The sequence below is a fragment of the Prosopis cineraria genome, unplaced genomic scaffold, assembly GCF_029017545.1.
Source record: "Prosopis cineraria cultivar Desert tree isolate PC_DT_omini unplaced genomic scaffold, ASM2901754v1 PC2, whole genome shotgun sequence".
In the NCBI taxonomy this organism is placed as follows: Eukaryota; Viridiplantae; Streptophyta; class Magnoliopsida; order Fabales; family Fabaceae; genus Prosopis; species Prosopis cineraria.
In genome coordinates, this window is record NW_026555333.1 from 15,170,040 (window position 1) to 15,191,142 (window position 21,103).

The following is a 21,103-nucleotide window of genomic DNA, read 5'->3' on the forward strand; positions in this document are numbered from 1 at the left end:
CCATATAAAATTAACAATTTTCTCTCCTCTTTCTTTTTTTCTTTTTTGTTCAGCCAAATATAATTAAAAAATTATATCTCTTTACTTTTCTCTTCTTTCTACTTTTTTCCTCTTTATTTTTCTTGTAAACCAAGCACCATATAAGGTTTAAAAAAAGTGGTTATCCTTAACTATTCTTCTAGTCATATTTATAGGGTAAATAGAATAATTGTTCTAATTCTATTTATAGGATACTTTAATAATTATTGTATCCATATTTACCTTTTGGACCTCATCAAATGCTAGGAATGCCATTAAATATTAGAATATTTTGTTCATGATTGGTTCAAGGGGAGGGGTGATTTTAAGGGAGGAGGAGGAGAGGGTTTTAATAGAGGGGAGAGGTAATACCTTATTTGGTTTAGGAGGGGAGAGAGAATATATATATATATATATATATAAACAATTTACCCTTATTTTAGTAAAATTGTTTTTCCTTATAAAATATAGCTATTATTGTTTTTAATATATAATTATAAGTATATAATTAGCCATAGTTCATACACATACATATATTGCCAATAATAGGTTTAATAATAATTTATTCATGGTTTATAAAAAGAAAAGCATGAGCAAGAAGTAAGTTTATTAACATATAATAGAAAAATAGCAAAAATAAAATGAAAGGAGGGAGCATTAGTAAATAAAATTTAATCTCCAACACGAACAATAATCTAAATGGAAGGACCAATAATGGCAGTACAAGGTGAGATGAGCAAAGAGGATGGGATATTTTTGAATAATCAAATCATAGTAGGGGTATAATATTCCTAACATGATAAAATTATACCCTTCCCCTCCCAATTCCTCCATTTTGGAGGGGAGTAGAAATTTTTAGAATCTAAACAAGGGAAGGGGAGCAAAATCCCTCCCCTCCTCCTAAACCAAACACACTTTAAGAGGAGGTGAATTAGGCTGGTTAAAATTTTGACAAATGATGCTTAAATTAAATGAGATAAAAGTAGGAATGATACCATCAACTATACTCAAAGTGAGAGTGACAGAAGCGTGCACGAGTATTTACCTAAATTTAGCTCCAACCATTTGAGTTTATGTTCAATCCTCAAGTTTCATTAGAGATTTTCTTTACTAAGTCCACCAAGATTAATTCAAGCCCTTTGTTCCCTCGGTACAATCCTAGATTATAAGTTTGAATCACTTCTCTTTATAAAGGTAATGATTGACCACGCTTAAGTTCTTCAAGCTTAAGTCTTCTATTCTTAGGTATGAAAAACAAGGATAAATAAAAAAAGTTTACAAAGTAAACTATTATATAGAGAAAGTTTACAAAGTGAACTATTATAGTGAAAACTCTTTTAAAGAGTAGATATACAATCAGTGAAATGAAAATTCAATAAATGAAAGAATAGAAGGTTGGTAAGAATATGAATGCATTAGCTCGTGTAATAACTCTTCCACGTTCATCTTTATAAATGAGTTTATTTATAGTTGAAGAGGTTAAAAAATCTTTAGACTCATTTAGCTAGCCGTTAAAGTGTCGAGCATCTCTCCTTTGAGCTTCTCCAAAAGGTGTTGCATAGTTCTTTTCAACATAGTTTCTAGCTTACGATAAGAAATGTAATAAATTGCTAAAGACATTTAATACTTTGACAAAAAGTAGGTGAGAAGAATACGGGTAGAGCAAATACGATATAGATAGTAGAAAATAGCTTAAGATCAATATGAATTTAAATTTACCTAAAGAAGCATTTAAAATGATTCTAGGTTGAAAAGGAACAAACACAACACGTAATAGTGGATAGAAAGGATTAAAACAAAGACACGAAGCTTTGAGGAAAAAAAATGAGAATTAGAGCCTCATAAGATAGTCTCCATACCGGTAGTGAATGCCCAATACTGCAAGTGTCTTTGTAAATCTTGTAGAAAGCAAGATGAATCAATATGGGTAGTAAAGTTTAAATACAGGTAGAGTCACCTTGGTACCGACAATGTTGAAACACTATGAGTAGTGTCTAGAAGTTCTAAATAAGGAGCACCAGGGGAAGTATTTGGACAATAAGGGTAGTGACACTATAGTATCGGTAGTGTTAAATAAATGAAGAATAATTGACTCTAAGAAGAATATCAATAGAATGGGTTTAATACTCCGAACGATTTTGGATCAAATGAGTTAAATACTAGTAGAGATACTTTATTATCCAAAGTAATAACATAAAGAAAGATTTAAGCCTTTACAATGACATAGGTATTGTCAAAAACACTACCCATCGAGACAACATAGAAACAATGGCTTAAAATACAAAGTATATCAGTATCGATAGTATCAAAACAATACCAACAGTGATATTAAGAAAAATTTAAAAATCAGAGATTAAAGCTTAATAGTATGTTTATACCTCCAATTCCCTTTATTTAAATAATTATATACCTGTTAAGTAAAATATTTTTTTGATTTATTATCATTGAAACCGGGGTTCAACATATTTTACTTTCAAAATATTTATATTAAATAGGGGTAAAATTGAAAATTTGTTGAAATTTTAGACAAAGTTAATGAGGTTTTTTTTTTTATTCTAGCAAAAAGTATTTAGAAGTGGCTTATAAATAAGATGAGAAAGCATGCCACAATGCCCCTAATTTAATGTTTAAACTTCTATATCTTATCTTTAGTCATTTTAAAATACAACTACTACTCCCTATTTTTGGACCAAAAAAAAAAGTACTACTCCTAGTTCAATAAAAGGCAAAAATTGAAATAATGTGATCAATGCACCCAACATAAATTCTTTGTCTCTTTTAATTTGGACCAAAAGTCTTCCCAAATTTCCTTATACTCAAGATCGGAGGGGTACAGTTTTAATTCAATTGTTAAGTTAAAAAATATCTATCTAACTAGCAAGTATTGAATATGTCTGGGTAAAAAGAACCATCACCTTTTAAGCATGAAACTTTAAATTTGTGTGAATTTTTCATAGACCACAACCCTAAAATATGAACTTAAAGGATTTTGCAAGATTCCTTTGAAACACTTCGAAGTCATTGAGATTGAGAGAATAACGTGCACTTCAAGAAATAAAAAGTAAATTATAAAAAAATTTTCTTTAATTTTATGAAAATTTCATAGGTCTCTTCATAGATCTATCGGAAGTATATAAATTTTTTCTTTTACTTTGAAGGTCAATATGAACAATTTTATTCTAAAATTTTACAACTATTTCTTTTGTAAAGAAACAAATTTCTTTCAAAACAGATGATGGGTAAATCTCCTTTCAATTATATATATACCATATATAAAGCATTGGAAACAGCATTGTTATAAGTTGTGAAAAACATAACTTTTTTTAAGCATAAGAAGCGAGCTTTGCTTGATGCAAAGAATATCTTCCTCAAAATATTAAGAATAAAAAAATAGACTTCTTCTAACTAAATTATGACATAGATAAAAATTGAGATTTGAACTCTCAATGGCTTATTTAAGTGATTAGAATCCTTATTACTTATGTCAACTTTAATTTGTTAAATAAGATGTCTTATTCTAAATTGCATACACTATCTTTCTTTGTTCTCCTTTGTTGTTTGCTTGTTTGCTCTTGTTTTTTTTTGGGTGCTTGGGGTTATTTGTGTAAGGTGGGTTGATATCCAAACATAATTATCCTGGTTCACAAAATATAGATATTCACTGGAGACACCACAAAGTGGGCATGTGAGGGAGAAGTTGACGTGCACATAGGTCGTACCAAAAACCGCGTAACACACAAGATCTGCCAGTTACGTAATAGCTTGTGGGCTGTGGTGCTGCCAATTCAATTTTGTCACTCACGTCTTTTGCTTTCCTCTTTCCACTTGCTTCCGGCTTCAATTATGGCCATGAAGGCGTGAACTCTCTACTCCGTGTGGTCCCCCACTTTTCATTTATTTATATTTTTTTATAGGCATTTATTTATCTTTTTATTAGGCCCTCGCCCTTCTAATTGCAACTACAAGCCACCAATCATGCTCCAGTATCTTATTAAAAAAAATCTCACTCGAAACTCTTATCCTCCCTAACTCTCCCTTTTACATCCATTCATTTTGGAACTCAATTGCTTCCCTGTTCATATGATCCCACTCATCAATCATCACCATTCCTCCTCTGTGCACGTGAATGCACTTCTCAAGAATTAGGCATCAAAGTCTACTAAATTTGAGCATTGTCAGATTTAATTAAGTTCATCTCTTCCATTTATTTTTTTTGTATTTCAAGACTATAAACATCATTTATTTTATAAGACTTTTATGTGACTAATAATAATACTAACCTGTTTGAGAACTAATATCCTTCAGGATTTCATTCAACAACATCATCTTTTAGCAATTAAAACTCCACGAGAGTAGTCTTTTTTATGACACTAACAATGAAATATTTTAGAATATAATCAAGCACTCTAAACAATCATAGCTCATTCCATTAATATCAACCTCTGTTAACACACTGTAAATATATTTTTTGGTCGAGAGAATTCAAGACTTCAATTTGGGTCTCAATAATATACTGAAATTAGGACAAGTTTTGCGATTTGAAATATCAACCAAATTTTTGGAGGATATTAGTAAAGTTGTGGTGGTCAGCTTTACCTACACCCAATGCTTTTCCTGGGGGTCTTAGGGAATGAGGGTATCTCCCCTTTTTTTCTCCCTTTTCTTTCACTTTTTTCATCTCTGTCATTCAAATTTTTTTATTAAATAATTTTTTTAAATAAAAAAATTAATAAATGATGAGGATAAAGGAAATGGAGGAAAATAAAAGAAAAAAAAATGGAAAGACCCCACCTTCGGGTCTTAAGAGGGGTAGAGGAGAGGACTATTTATTTTGATTGTTTACGTGTCCGATATTTATTGTTTACCAGTTCCCCCCTTGAATTCTTTAAATCCCAATTTGCTCCTTGCCTGACACGGCCTTTAACTTCCCAAAACGCGTTATAGGAAGAAGACGCGTGAAGTGAGGGTGAAGGCTATTGCTCTGTCTCTCTGTTCCCTTCCCTTCCAATGGACGACGAAACGCGTCGGATCTTCAACAAGTTCGACATTAACGGCGACGGTAAGATCTCCAGCTCTGAGCTCAAGAAGATGCTGCATACACTCGACTCCAAAACGACGTCGAAAGAGATCAAGCGCATCATGGCCGAGCTCGACAAGAACGGCGACGGCTACATTGATCTCAACGAGTTCGCCGACTTCCATCGTTCTGGAGGAGAAAAGCTCGCCGACTCGAGGGAGCTCCGTGACGCCTTTGATCTGTACGACTTGGACAAGAACGGACTGATCTCGGTCTCTGAGTTGCATGCGGTGCTGCGCAAGTTAGGGGAGAAGAGATCCTTGAGCGACTGCCGGAAAATTATCAGTTCCGTCGACACCGACGGCGATGGCAACGTCAATTTCGAGGAGTTCAAGAGGATGATGACTCGCGCCTAGAACCAAATATACCTCGAATTGAACGGTAGGTGAATATGCTTGAAGGATGATTGTGGAGACTGTCTGCAGTATTTACATGCAATCATGCAATATTATGGATTGTATTCTCTGCAATCGTTTCGTGTGTTAGATTAATGTTCTACTATTAGCGAATGATCAATTAATTGTATGCAAAACTTTCTTTAACGTCACTGATCATATGCAATATCTCGTCGTCTTGTATAATTTTATATCTTCCATTGCTGTTAACCATTTTCGTATTTCCTCAGAAGTCTGAAGTCACTACGCTACGAGATTGGATTAATAAAACACATAAGATATACCAACAAAATCATGCGGTACTGATTTTTTTTTTTTTTGGGATCATAAATCAGTTTAATTGAATTTTAAACTTTGGAGTAAGAATTAATTATTTTAGAAATTATGAATGACGATGCTATTTTTTTTGTTTTAATACTAAAAGAATGAAATAAATATTTTTCTAAACAACGCAAGAACAACACAAGTTAAAATCTATTGAGCTAGCTAGTAAGAAAGATTTGAGATTTTACACGGACTCTATCCAATAAAAAATAGTATTCAATAAAAACAACTATAAATATTTATTAATAATCCGCCTATGTGTGTTTATTCACAATTAGTATCGTGTAAGACCTGTTTTTAAAAAAATTAAAAAAGTTTAGTGTAAGACCAAATGCAAGAAATTTGTGGTGCAGTCACAAGCCATAACCGCAACGAACATCAAAAGAGTCTTCATTAATTCAGGGGGAAAGCGAACTGTAATTATGAACAAAAATAAAACAATTGAATGATTGACACGAGCTTTCACGAAGAACAGGGAGAAATAGCATCCTAGTATGGTCAAAGAATTCTCAAACCCTGGAGTCCCCAGTGATTTCCAAGTCACCAAACACGGGCACAATTGAAAGTGCCCCATCATATGATTTCTATGGACCATTCATTCTCATCAACTAACCTATGAAATTAGTAATATTTTGACCAGAACGCTATATCAGTCAGTGTGCTTTAGGCTCCTATAATGCTCTTAATCATGCAGTACTGACTAAGTCTCAACTCGTGTCCATGTGTTCCTCATCTTGAATTTGGCCTTAAACTAGTAGTCTCACTATCTTTCTCATTTTTCGAAGCGGCGGTTTCTTCAGTAGCCTGAGTGATAACTTCAGTTTCCGGCCTGCCCGGCAATGTTTTCTTTACCAGCCCTACTATTTCTTCAATCTCTTCATCTGGGAAACGATCCGTGCACTTCTCTATAATCTGTGTGATAAAAGGAAACAGATTGATTACAACGAAACAAAAGCTACGGATATTATCCCATTTTGGAGTTCATAAAGAATTCAGAATTGCTTAAATAGTCTTCAGAAGGTGATGATTTATCTTGATTGATGTGAGGATCCAGGAGCAAGAACAAGATTCGAAGTATAGAATTATTCAATTATCGTCAATCATAGAATGCCACAGTAATTTTTAATATAATAAATAATTCATGCACAAGTGTTTTTGTTATAAACAGTAGATAACACGTCAGTCCTACCAAGTCATTAACTGTTCAGAATGGCCCTAACTTACATATCCCGTTTGGTTGTTCCCTCTCTCATACAAAAATATGATAACGCATTATCTATTAAATTCATTCATATAATCTCATTCCTAATACTACCTCCGGGCCTATTTATAAGAAAAACACATGATAGTTATAATTAAACTATGATAATGTGTTTATTATAAATAGACCCAGAGGTATTGATTAAATTTTTTTTTATTGCTCTTATGTAGGAACACAAAGGACGTCTCTTATTCACAACTAAAGATTTTCATTCTATTCTAATTCTTGACGCGTCTTTAGCTATGTTCGGTTTCCCATTCGCCAGACCCAAACTCACATTAGAACCAAATCAATCATAAACTTGTTTGTTTGATTTCCCTAAACCCACGTTCAAGGAAAAGCAAATCTACTAAACTCAGATTTGAGCAAAAGCAACCATGATCCTTCTTCTTTGTTCTGCAGTTGAGTCAAGCCGCTATTTTACAAATTCTAATCCAAGCACACACTTTGAGGTTTGAACTTTGAACCCTCTTTGTCGTTGATAAAACCTGGGATCTATGCAAAAACCATGAGATTGGCAACAGAAGCTAGAGAACAATGTGGAAACCAGCAAAAAGTGTTCGTTCTTATATATAATTAGAAACCTCATACGACAATAAATTACAATTCACAATATATGGTTTAAGAAAACGGTATCTTGGACTTGCAAATCGAAGGACCAGAAATGGGCAACAGGATTGACTATAGAACAAAATACAACCACATCAACTAATTCTGCTGCCAACTAATTGATTCAAAGAGCAATTAGTTTCTATTTCTACCAATAACCTCAAGTTCAACTAACAAAAATTGGCACCTTTATATCGCCACAAGCAAATGAGTAATAACAGTGATAAGTCGAATTCCAACAAATTTAGCCAACTTACCAAGGTGATGGAACAAAAACTGAAGCATTCAACGGTTTTATTGTACCTTAGGTCATCTTTAGTCATTCTTAGATTATGCTTACTAGTCTTTGCTTTCAATGTCATGAATTTAATTCTCCTCTTTAAAAACAAAATAAAAGCCAATGTCTAAGCTTCCAACTGAGACAACATCTCAGAACTTCCCGAAAGATGATTCATCAATTGATGAAGAAAGCTAAGTGGTAACAAAGTCTCAGAAACAGCACTGATTATAAATTTAAGACATTGGATGTTGATCTGAAGACAAGTAATTACCCTTTGCTTGTTAAACTTGCAGGCATGATGGTCCAAACTTGTTGATCCTCCTCCAAATGTTTCTTACTGATTTCCAGTTTGATATGATTTAGAGACAAGTAGCTTTTTTTTTTTTTTTTTAATATTTTGCGGTTATAAAAATGCAAGCACTATATGATAATCTATGCTAATCAGCCTAATAAATGTGTTGCATATACCTTTAAACCCTGTACTTCAAAGCTAAAGCCAGTAAACAACTTAACCCTCTGCATCCACTAAGTAGACAATTTTACAGCCTTAGGTTCAAACCAATACCATAAAAATGGTGTGAACAGTCAAAAAATTTGCAGAGCCGAGATAACTTGGAAAATTGATGTCAAAGTAAACCTAGTACTTACAGGAAAAACCTCAACGGCAGCAGTTGGCCTAATGTTTTATATATTTAGAACCTCAGCCTTTGCAAGGTCACGCCTTCTGCATTTTTCCAAGAACTCATTGACATTCTCTCTAGTTTGATCACAAGCAGCAGTATCGACCAGATAATCATAGATCTGTTAGATCAGCATAACAGTCATCAAACTTAAGGGTCTGCAAGTATCATTAAAAGAAAATATGAATAGAGATTTCTCTTCAACCTTCTACTCAGAGTGCTACTTCAGCAAGAACCCTTGTTGGATCTTTTGATGCTCCTTTAGCTCGTAAAAAGTCACGGACCTCAAAATTTGTAAGAGCACCAGCATTGGCCTCTAGACTGCGACAAATAATTAAACTGTTTTATCTCAAGCTGAGAAAAATTCAAAAAAAAAAAAAAACTGATAAGAAGGTAGATTAATAGGAAGAACATACATTTTCATCTGCAAGTAATTGGATATAGAGAGGAACGTGGAAGCAAGTGCAGGAAGAAAGCCTCTCCACCAACAATAAAGGCTCTACACAATTTCCTGTACTTGGGAGTCAAGATTGGGGAAATTGGACTGTGAATTCTACAATGTAATGTGATGGTGCAGAAGATGATGGCAGCAGGAAAGTGTAGCTACACCAACTGATCTCCTTCACGCACTGAAATTATATCTCTGCAATCTTTTAGGCTGCATGATTAAGATTTAAACCAGCAATTAGCACGTTCGAAAGAATTAGAAAAAAAAATGCTGCATTGAGTTGGAAAAAGGCTTTTCTAGTCTATTTGCCTCTTCATGAGAACTGATCATGGGTACGGCTCGTTTAAAAACAGGCTTGGCCAATGAAAACAAAAGGCCTGGTCCACCAAATGAAGCAGCAATATACTAATTACTATATTTTATTTTTCAATTCGTGATTCAAGTAGCATCAAATATCAAACATGATAATATTCATACCCAATAATATCACATAATGATTGATAAAATTATGCATTAATGAGTTACTATCCTTAAACCCAGCATAAATTTGAACTCCATAAACATTTTCATAAGCACAAATGTATACTGCATAAACAAAAACAATATTCCCTTGTAAAAGGGTATATGACTCAAACAACATGATCCTACCATTGACCAGGACTCTTTTCACCAGCATATCTGTATGAAACCAGCTAAGGATGCTTTGGAGATAAGGGGCACAAACACACCATGCATGCAAGCATGCGTGCTCATGCACACATGCATAGGCGGACCTATACTACCGAAATCTTTGAAATATGCATAGTTGATATAATGTCCTTTTATTTTTTGTTCCAGATACTTTGACACGAGTCGAGCCAAGTCATTCACAAGATCATACATCGCAAGTACGAGAATTTCCAAATTTGATGATAATATAAAGAGATTAATAAACAGAAACAAAACACAACAAATCCAACATTGAAAAGAAAAAATCTAAATCATACAAGTCGCTAGTAATCAAAATGAAAAGGGAAGAAGTATAATAGGCAATTACACACCATTCAAGCGAAACTAGTTCAAAAAAATAAACTCAATATGTAAATATTCCCAAATCCAAAGGTGTCAGTACTCAACGATTACACGACCGGATTCAAAGCCAAATTAACATGAAAGGTTTAAAACAAAGCAAGAACAGCGGGAACAGATGACTCTGGGAAAAATTCAAATCTAGATTCAAAACACCAGATAGAACAAATCAATCTCACCGGATTTTGGGAGTAGAAAAGGCCCTAGAGTTCGAACCTTCTTCACTGCTTGCCCGAGAACAACCTCGCAGGGCTGACAAAGGTGGACGGCGTCCGACGGAGCATGGGATGCTTGTTCGTCGACTAAGAGAACTGGATCCGCTAGTCATGAACAAGGGCTTTATCGGGTTTATAATTAATTGGCATTTTTGGAAGAATTTGGTACGGGCCAAAAATTAATTACTCTAAATAATAAAATTTATTTTTATAAATTTATACCCAACTCTCCTGTCTTAAATAATCAAGATATTAAAAATCAGATCAATTATTACATAAGCTAAAGTTAAAGGTCAGGGGTAAGAATTTAATTGGGAGTCAAATTAAAATTAAATCAAACATAATAAAATAATATAATTTAAATAAATATTTATTAATTTTTAATATATTTATTCATATTCAAGACTTAACATCTTATATGATATATAAAAACAATTCTAATAATAATTAAAAAAATTTACATAATAGTAAAATTAAAGTGACAAAAAATAATAATAATAAGATATAAATATAGAATTAAAAATAAATAAAAATAAAAAATTTAAACGTTAAAAATAACAAAAATATATAAAAATATGTAAGTTTAATTAATAAGAAATTAAAATATGTCAGGTATGTGAATATTGAGTAGTGACAAGCAGAGCAAACGTCAATGGGTCAGTTAGAAAAAAGAGAAAGCATGTATGGCTAGTTGGGATGTTTTGACTACAAAACCAACACCTCGTTTGAATAAAAAAATATTTAATAAAACTGTTGTACTTATGGTTTGAAATTTGAATACCATTATTTCATTAACCATTTCATTTCCTTCTTCAATTCATCTTTCCTTTGGTTCAGCCTCTCTTCCTCCTGCGAGAACAGCCCCACCAACACGAGACAATGACTATGGCGAGTGACAGACAATAGCAATAAAGTTGGTGGTGAAGCAAAGTTGCCAATGAAACCCATGGAAGGCCGAGAAGGTCAAAGACGAGTCTCATAAACGACAAACACACAGAGTTCACAGACGAAAAGGTCGAAGGTCTATTCTTTTCTTTTTGATCAAACCATCGGTAAGAGATCAAAGCCAAGAAGCGACTGGTGAGAGGCTTTTACATTTTTTTTCCTCCTATTTTCATGTAACTTGCTCAACCTACCTGACTCGTGGAGTTAGACGGATTAATCTTGAGTTGCCTAGGGTAACCTAGGTTGATTAATACTCAAATAAAGTGCAAAATCAAATCAAATGCACTGTCAGTTCACTCGACCAGTTCAATTTGATTTTACAAATCATGTAAATAGTATCAAAATTTTGGATATATTAAACATACTTTTAATTTTTTTTATTTTTTACATTCTCATTTTTCTAATTTCTCATACACTTTTTTTTTCAAATAATTGGAAAGAATCTTAACCTTGTCTCATGTTAAATAGAATTAGAAGAAATGAAATTAACTAAAAAAATAAAATTGATAAAAACCATATATTAACACACAATCTTACCTTATATTAACTTAATATATATATATATATATATATGCTAGATTAAGGGTACAACACCTTATGGTTATTGTATTGGGAGAAATCATGTTACACAAGTGAGTGAGTTAACCCTACCCCGATAGCTCCTCACAAGTGAAAGGTTGGGTTAGTTCGTGAAGGACATAGCCATGTGATAGCCATTCATGTCAGAGATAACAAAAGGATATAAGGTTAGAATTTGATCATACATTTAGAATTCGACCACGTGACTATTATTATTTTAGTCTGACATGTGTTAGGGGCCCATAATTGGTATTATTGCGACTCTATGAAGTGCATTATCATCTAATATGGGTATTTATGCCTTTGGGCCTGATCACATGGTTGTTGGTATTGTGAATTGCGGCCAAGTTCATCATATGTGTTGTAATTATGTGTTTTTACCCATTTGCATCTGTTTTTAATTAATATGCAACTGTATAGATTAGGTAAAACTTTCTTACTAAATAATTGTATTCATCCCTTAATTCTCAATATTTTCAGAACTTAGCTCATCGATTCTAATTAGGGGAAAGCATATTGAGGTATAGTATTGTGGTGAAAATCTTATTTTTATTACTTTCTACTTTGTCTATGTGTATTTGTGTCGTTACATTACCAATTAGCATTGATTTTGAACTACTTGCACTATATATTATGCCATACTTGTATTTTGTGCCTTAGGTTAGTGTGTTCTAATTGTAAATCCTTGAGTAGGGACAAAATACTTGTACAAGTAGAAACATGTATATTTTAATTGATTTGAAATGAAAATGAATGATTTGTGCAAAATTTCTCCCCCTTGTATTTTATGAAATTTTGGGTTAAGTGATGATTTTGTTATATATTTTTTTTGGCCGATTGTGGTGTGTTGCATAAGTCTTCTAATGTCCATTGAATGTGGTCGGATGGTCAGTGTAGACTTTTGACACTTGTGTGTGAGTTAGGATACCATTGTTGTGAGTCTTATGTGAAAAAGTGGTAAAACGAGTTTTGATATCCAACTTTTTTGTAAAAAATAAATTTGAGTGTAAAACTTGTGCCATTAGTTAGAGCTAGAAGAAAGCTCCTTGTCTCAGATGGAGATTTGAGACGCGTCAGAAGCTTGCTCCCATTGTTATCAAATAATAGCAACTGTTTGCTATTAAATTGCATGCAATGCATTGTGGCGCGTGGTATAGAGACAAGTGAGTCATAACACGTTGACCCTCAGTCGAGGTACATGTCACGTTTTCTGCACAAATTTCAGCTTTGAGTTTTAAATTAAGTGTTTTGGGTCTTAATTAATTTCCTAACTTTTGTATTGTTTTAAAACTCTGATTTGAGCATAATAAGTGTTTGATAGAGATTGAAATGCTGAATTTTGAGATGCTATTGTACATGTTTTAAGAATTGTTCTCTTAATTGTGAATATATGAAAACTTGGTAATTCATATTTGGATACATCCATGATTACCTCGATTTTAGAGTTATTATTAATCGTCGAAGAAGGATATTATATTAGACATGTGATTAAATGAAAATGTGCAAGCTGAAGTCACAAGTAAGTAGTTTTCTTTCCCAAAATTCAATAACAAATTCATTTATTTGACGTGAACTAATGCGGCTACATTTATTTTAAAGTGCTTTAGGATTTTCTTGGGATGGTGCATTTTGGAACTTCCAGAGTCAAGGAATGTACATATTCTAATAGGATCCATTTTCACCTTGACTTTCTTGGAGAAAACAAATTTTGAAATCTTTATCATTCATGGCTTTGTGCGTGGCCATTGTGGATGAACTGTGAGACTGAGTACTACTTTTCCATATACATTACTTTGTAGGATTAGGTTTTAGCTGCAAAACTCAAATGCTAAACCCTGCCTACCCTTAATTTGTCTTAATTTGGGGTAAAGGGATGGATGTTGGGATAGTGTTCATCATCCCTAAAATAATTTAAATCATTTAGATTTAATCTAGATTGTTTAAATTTTAATACTTTTTTTATTTTTTAAAATAAAAATTTATAAAATTTTAAATAAATCTATTAATTATTAATATGTACCGTTCATATTTAATCAGATTGATCCAAATTTAATATTATTATTTTATAATTTTTATAAATTGACTATACAGATCTACTCTATACTATTTAGATTTAAAATTTTTAATTTATTATACTATCTAATTCAAAATAGTCTAGGGTAAACTTGCATTGTTAATTTATAAAAATTGTAAAAAAAAAAGTAATATTAAATGTAGATCGATCTAATTAAATATGAACTGTACATATTGGTAATTAATATATTTATTAAATTTTATAATTTTTTATTTTTAAAAAAGTATTTAAATTTAGACTATTCAGATTAAATCTAGATGGTCTAAATTATTTCAAGGGTGAAGTACCTGATGAGCACTGGATGTGCTCCCATGGATGTTTGTACAAATTAATGTGATCGACTAATAAATATTTTCCAATTGCATAAGCACACCATAATACGTGCCATGTTTGTATCGAATATATATCTAATAAGGACACACATCTTGAATGCGGATGAGGCATGTTTACTTTTTTTGTCAACACTCGAACTAACATATGATATCATCATTCATTGCACTTAGCATGGTAATGCAAGTGACACTATTCTTTTTCTTTCAGGAACATAGACTTCTTGTTCTCTTTGATTCCTAAATTCTAGTTTTGGGATCATAGCTATCAGGATATCTAAGATGTCTTGTTCTCACAGAACATAACAGATTTTATGATACCATGTATCGTAGTTATTTTCTTTGAACTTATCACCCTTGTTAAATTTAGCATTTATGGACTTGCTTGCCAATTAATTCACAATACAATTACATAGACAATTAGGCATACTTACTTTGGTATACAATATTTCAACTTGCTCAAGTTAGATTCTTGGCCAATTAGATTATAGGGTTTACTAGATTCATGTTTAGGAGATGACTATGTTGACTCCCATTGCAATCTTTCTAGCTAAACTACATCCCCTTCACTCAAAATCTTTATTGAATTTATGTCCCTCATGTCCTCCAATATAATACGTTCTAAAGGAATTTGCATTCAAATAAAACACTTTGAGTAATTAAAACATTAAATAAATAACTAATATCTATAACATAAAGCAATAGAATAACAATTATCTATGAAGCTTAAAATAAACAAACAGATAACCAACATCTAAAACAATCTCGTAATAATGTGTTGACCAAATTGATGTTGGAATTTGTATAAAATCTGCCCTTGATGAGCCATCAGTGGGATGTGACATAATTAAGCAATAACGTGTTGTTTGAAATTTGAATTAATTTGATTAATTTCTAATTAAATTTCAAAAAGAGAAGTAATCCTCTTCAATAATGGCATTTAAATCAATTTATTCTCTCCACCATAAGGCGAATTATTACTAATTTGATTTTCCTTTTCGGAGGTGGCATTTCTCCATGATAAATAGAGAAATTAGCTAGAGGTAGAGAACACACCGGAACAAATAATTCTCTAATTTGTTCTTTCTCTCCCTCTCTTTCTCTCTTCGATACATCTGCTATACACTACTTGTTTAAACTCTAATAATCTACACTAATATAAATAGTTGTGTATATTCTATTACGTTAGGATATGGTAAGACTCTGACTTGACTTCTCTTATTCATTTTGTTATTTATTTAATATTCATTCAATCCATAACCAAAATATCGTAAAATCAAATCCTCCTACCCACCATGATCAAAACCTAAAACAGAGGGATGAGAATAGGCTTGGACTCACCCAACTAAGATGGATGAATAATATCTTATTGAGTTATTGTTGGCTGATGGCTCCATGCGCGGGCCCGATCATGCTCAAAAATAGCAAAATAAGACTTGTGTGGACCATACAACTTCTTAAGATTCTATTTAGTCCCTTTTTTATTTTTATTAGGCTTACGTAGCTTCTTCTTCTGTTTTTTTTTTTTTTTTTTGGAACGGAAGACTTACGTAGCTTATAATTTTGAGAGAACCACAGAAAAGTTTCTAAAAATAATAAAAACAGTTAGGCTTTGGCTTTCAATAGAATTTTTTAAAAAAATAAGTTAAAAATATCAATTCAAGCAATTATGAATAAGAATTTTAATTATAAATGATTAATTATATTTAAAATTTAAATATCTTATTTTTAATTAAAATTTCTTAATTTACAATCATTTGAATTGACATTAGCACATTAATTTTAAAAAAATTTAACTTTTATTAATTTTTTTAATGACTTTATCATTATTCTCCCTTTAATTTTGTGACTGAATTTGGAGGTGGCGACGTGGCGTCTTGGCGTGTTGAAGATTTTATTGGTAGAAGCACATGGCAACGAGGCAGTGTAGTTCCAAGACAAGCATGTTTTAGCACAGTTAATCTGCAACAAATATTAATATTAATATTAATATTAATTAAGCTAAGAAAGTTACTATAGTTGTAAAAGCACTGAAAATGATGTGCTTGTTTTATTTAGACTATTTGGTGTCCCCCTAAAATTATGAAATGGAATCGAATCTGGTGGGTGAGGCTCCTCTATAAAAGACCGGACTCTACAACTGGATGGGATGGGCCATGATCTGGTGGATTAATATGCATGATAATTCATAGCTGTGTTGACGCTTTGCTCGTATGCTTCCGAAGTGAAAGCTGGCCCGTTGACCTTTCCATTACTCGTAATGGCCATCATAACTCCTGTCTCCTGACTTGACACTTAAACTTTTCCGCTAGCTTCCACGGCACATTTTTCAGGAGGGCAAAAGGACAATTTTTGATTTTATAATATCATTCTCACATAAATTAGGTCACACTAAATTTTTCCTAAACAAACCTAAATCTATATGATAAGTTAAAAGTTTAAACATAATCTAAAATTTATATAAGATTTATTTCATGAATTAAATCTGAACTTACTTAAAGTCTAACATGATTTAAAAGCTTATTTAAAAATTTATTTAAAAATACACATTTTAATATATAACGTGATTTATCAGTTACAATATATAATCATTAAAAAGACTTATTAATTATAATACAATAATGTAATAATATTAAAATTAGTATATAAGTTTAATATGATCAAAAACATAATTAAAAATAAAAAAATTAATTAATTAAAAATTTAATTGTAAAATTGATGTGTGTGTGACATATTATATAATATATATGTATGTAAGTAGGGCAGCATGTTGGATTCATAGAATAGGTCTTGAAAAAACTAAAATTAAAGGCATAAACCTATTTAATAAATAAACTAAATTGGCTTTGAAGTGGGCTAAGACATAAGCCCTTGGCTATTCCCACACTTGCTTATCCCTCACATATTCAGAGTTTACGATTGTAAGATAAAGTTTTTAAATCCTGCTTGATTGTAATTATAAGATAAAGATACTGTAATTATTATTATTATTTTTTTACCTTTATCCCTCCTTATTTGTTACACGTTGTTAGCATGTTTTTAATTTCTATACAATATTTTATTACTATTTATTAATATGATTATTAATTCAGTAAATGGTGAAATTAGAAAGCCAATATTTTTTGATAGATTTAAAGAATTAACCATCAATTCTTAAAAGTATGAAATTAGTTAACTTTATTTTATAATCAGGATTAAAGAAAATACACACATTCTACTAGTTACTTGGACCTTACCTAATTTGAACTCGTGAATCGTGATCATTTTTTTTTGAAGATGCTTTGATATCACCAAGTTAATAGGCCATTGGTGATTTTATAAGACTACTCATTATAAGGAAGGATATGAAATTATAGAAATAAAATAAAAAGCATGGTTCTTGGATATAATTTAAAATATAATGGAAAGACATAATTGCCCTTCATCAACAAGTTTTTTTTTTTTTTGGAGCAAACATCAACATCTTCTTCTTCTTTTTTTTTTTTTGGGTTAAAAACATCAAGAAGTTGTGAGACAATCATTTGCCGCTAGCCCTCTGGTGGCAAAATAAAATAGGTGGATTTTCAAGTGAGATTAGAATTCTTCAATAGTAAAATTATGTAAATTCAATAGATGCTTTGTGTCTTTTTTAATAATCTTGACTAAATTATTTAGAAAAAACTTAATGGCCAGGAAAAGAAAACCCATCCTTCACATTTACTCCTCTGTACTTTATATTTTTACTCAATTTCTTCTTCTTCTTCACGATGCCCATTCAATATATTTTAAATTACAAATGATGAACATTATCTTTTGTTTGAATTTTCATCATAAGTGATCTTGTAAGACCCCTAACATTATGTTTGATTGGATGGAAGATTTTAATGGAAAAAAGAAAATGTAAAGGAAGGGGAGGGGATGGCTAGGGAAGAATTCCTCAAAATCTCCCAATTCCAAGGGGAGGGTTGAGAAAAAAGGAGATGGTTCCCTCCCATCTCCTCCAACCAAGTAGAATCTTAAATGTGATTTTGTTTGCTTTAAAATTGCTTCTGAGCACAAAAAGACATAAGTAGAGAAATAGGGACCAGACTTATAAGGACTAGAAGGATTAGAGGGATGTACTTTATTAGATATCATATTAAATAAGTATAAATATGAAAAGATTGTGCAATTTTAAAGACAACTAAAATTGAGGGTATTGATTGATTAAAAATGCCTTATACTCTTTCCATTAAAAAATATAAAATATTTTTTTAGGTTTGTGTTTAAAAAATAATAGGCATTCTTAGTTGTTCAATGTGTAGTTAATAAGTTTTTTTTTTCAAAAATAATTTTAAAAAATAAACCATTCAACATTTCACATTTAAGTGAGACACCCTATTAAATAATTAAGAATAAACATGAAAAGAATATAATATACTAGTTTAAAGACAATTAACTAACTTATTTAGGAGATGTAATTTGGTTAATAATGTCTTTTATTTTTTAATGAAAAGTAGTGATACTGAATGGAGGGAGTAACTAATCCTACTGTTATTATTTATTGTGGAATGGTAGTTGATATTTAAACTTGTAGAAAAATTTATATGACCTTCCAATTTTACAAATTAATCAATGATTATAATAAAGTGTTAAATAGAAATTAAAAACTTGCTAACAATTCTTGCTATAATTAAGGAGGCCACGGGTGAGGTTGGGAAAAAAAAATTAACTACCAAATCTTTCCCTTTTATTTAAAATCAAGTAGGGATTTAAACTTTGCTAGAGGAGCATATACGAAGGTCAAATACTTAATAGAGAAGCACATAAAGGCTTTTTTTTAATGAAAAAAAAAACACCGACATTTTGCAACAACCCCACAATATATAATTCACATGAAGCCAATGATCTGCATGAAAAAAATCTTGAACCATGCTAGATGTTTTTGCAGCACAATGTTCACATGATCCCACATAAAATTAAACAAATAAAATAGCATATGATTGGCATGGGACCCATACATCCTATAATTAACCCAAATTTCATTCTAAAATGTTTCATTTTTGTCAAATTTGATATTTTAAAAGCCTAAGCTAGGAAAGATTTAGGAAATATTGAACTAAGAAATTCATAGGAAAGATTGAACATTTAGATATTCTCTGGAAAAAAAAAAAATTAGGGAGGGAGGTATTTGCATTTGCGCCAAGCCTAACAAAGTTATGCCCTTAATTTTAGCCCAACCTCAATTTGGCCTTGATGGACTAGTTTTTATTCTACATATTTTACTATATTGCATTATACTAAAAAGTTGGCGGAATATATGGAAAACAAATTTGAAAAAATCGAGCCAAATTAAATGTATAGTACTAAAATTTGTTTTATCCTTATTAAATTAGAGTGAACTATTAATTATATTTATAATTACAGCAACTCCCGGTGAAGGGTGACATACTGACATTACAGAAGCGGAAGGGTCACACAGCAATTATTGGAATTTCACTAGTGACTCCACCAATGGTGGAGACCCTCCATTCTGAGGAAATCTTGGTCAAAAAAGTCCACCATGAAATTACCTTCTTGCCCCTCATCATCACCTCCTGCACTCTTCAGTAAATTCTCCCACCACTCTTCTTCTGCCTCGCTCTTGCCAGAATCAGCAGCAGGAGGACCTGGCTGTGCTGCAAAACTACTGCTGCTAGCACTTTCACTTGCAGAACCAAGCTCATAACTCTTGTTCCTCAACCATGGCGAATTCTCAGAGAAAGTATGTGGCCGAGGTTTTATGACTTGTACTACTTGCTGTACTTTTACTTTCGCTGTGTCCTCCGTGATGATGCTCACCTCTTCCGCTGCTTTCTTCTTCCTCTGATTTTCTTCTGCTGCTTTGCGCATTTTGGTGTGCCAGAAGTTCTTCACGTCGTTCGCTGTTCTTCCAGGTAGCCTTCCAGCTATCATCGACCATCTATATATTTACAATGTTTGATCAACATAAAGAAAAGAGCTCTTGATGAGTCTAATTAATTAATAAGTTGCATGAGAACGACGAAGATCATCACGCATGCCTGTTGCCCAGAAGTTTATGGAACCTTCGAATCATATCAGCCTCGTCTTCAGTGAAGCTTCCTCGGTTGATGTTGGGTTTCAGATAATTCAACCATCTCATTCTGCAGCTCTTCCTGCATCTCTTCAAACCTGCAATCATATAATAAAATGCACAACATATTTATATCTTAAGCGCTCTCGCTCTGTGTGTGTGTGTGTGTGTTTTAAGGTTGTTCTTGCTCATATTATAGAGAGTGTGTGTGTGTACCAGCTCTTTGAGGAATCAGATTCCAGTTTCCCTCGCCATACTTTCGAACGCATGTTCTGAGAAGATTGTCTTCCTCTTGGGTCCATGCACCTTTCCTCAACTCTGATTTGATCTTCTCCATTAATTTGAAAGCTTATACTAAATGTACTCATAAATCTCTCTCTCACACGCGTATATAAGCTTATCCTATCCTCAGTAATTAATCAACTATTTAGTTGTGACTCGTGAGATGTGTACTCTCTTGACTTTTGATGTTCAAGCTACCGTAGGTGCTGAGTATATGTATAATATACTGGGAGAATGATAGTCACTAGGTCCTCAAAGAGAGAATTATTATTCACAATAATCACTACTATAAAAAAAAAAGCTTTTCACGTCTCTTTTTTAGGACATTTTATATTCCTATCATTGAGGACATAGATTTGGACGACATAAAAAATTAACTTATTCACGTCACTTTTATGAGGGACGTGGTTTTCCACATCCCTTTTTTACAAAAAAGAATGTGGTTTCTTGAGAATAAAAAAAGGTAT

The 21,103-nt window shown here is 32.1% G+C and overlaps 2 protein-coding genes and 1 pseudogene across 2 annotated transcripts; 1 reads left to right on the forward strand and 2 right to left on the reverse strand.

Moving 5' to 3' along the window:
* The first annotated feature begins 4,910 nt into the window (after positions 1-4,910).
* On the forward strand, positions 4,911-5,676 carry LOC129304006 (probable calcium-binding protein CML27). The gene has a single exon (XM_054943619.1). It carries the CDS (start codon positions 5,026-5,028, stop codon positions 5,449-5,451), a length of 426 nt encoding a protein of 141 aa, XP_054799594.1. The 5' UTR covers positions 4,911-5,025; the 3' UTR covers positions 5,452-5,676.
* A 494-nt stretch (positions 5,677-6,170) lies between these two features.
* LOC129302558 (uncharacterized) lies at positions 6,171-10,488 on the reverse strand (annotated as a pseudogene).
* Positions 10,489-19,759: 9,271 nt separating this feature from the next.
* Positions 19,760-20,691, reverse strand: LOC129302559 (transcription factor MYB114-like). The gene is made up of 3 exons (XM_054941495.1): positions 20,571-20,691; positions 20,323-20,452; positions 19,760-20,222 (listed from the first exon to the last, which is right to left on the reverse strand). The coding sequence occupies exons 1-3, from the start codon at positions 20,689-20,691 to the stop codon at positions 19,760-19,762; spliced, it is 714 nt and encodes a 237-aa protein (XP_054797470.1).
* Positions 20,692-21,103: the final 412 nt, after the last annotated feature.

What these genes read in the sequence shown, in the direction of transcription:
- LOC129304006 (XM_054943619.1), top strand. Translation starts at nt 5,026, where the DNA reads ATGGACGACGAAACGCGTCGGATCTTCAACAAGTTCGACATTAACGGC.
- LOC129302559 (XM_054941495.1), bottom strand. Translation starts at nt 20,691, where the DNA reads ATGGAGAAGATCAAATCAGAGTTGAGGAAAGGTGCATGGACCCAAGAG. An exon ending in TCTGATTCCTCAAAGAGCTG is followed by an intron (nt 20,453 to 20,570) that starts GTACACACACAC and finishes ATATGATTGCAG; the next exon opens with GTTTGAAGAGATGCAGGAAG. An exon ending in CATAAACTTCTGGGCAACAG is followed by an intron (nt 20,223 to 20,322) that starts GCATGCGTGATG and finishes GTAAATATATAG; the next exon opens with ATGGTCGATGATAGCTGGAA.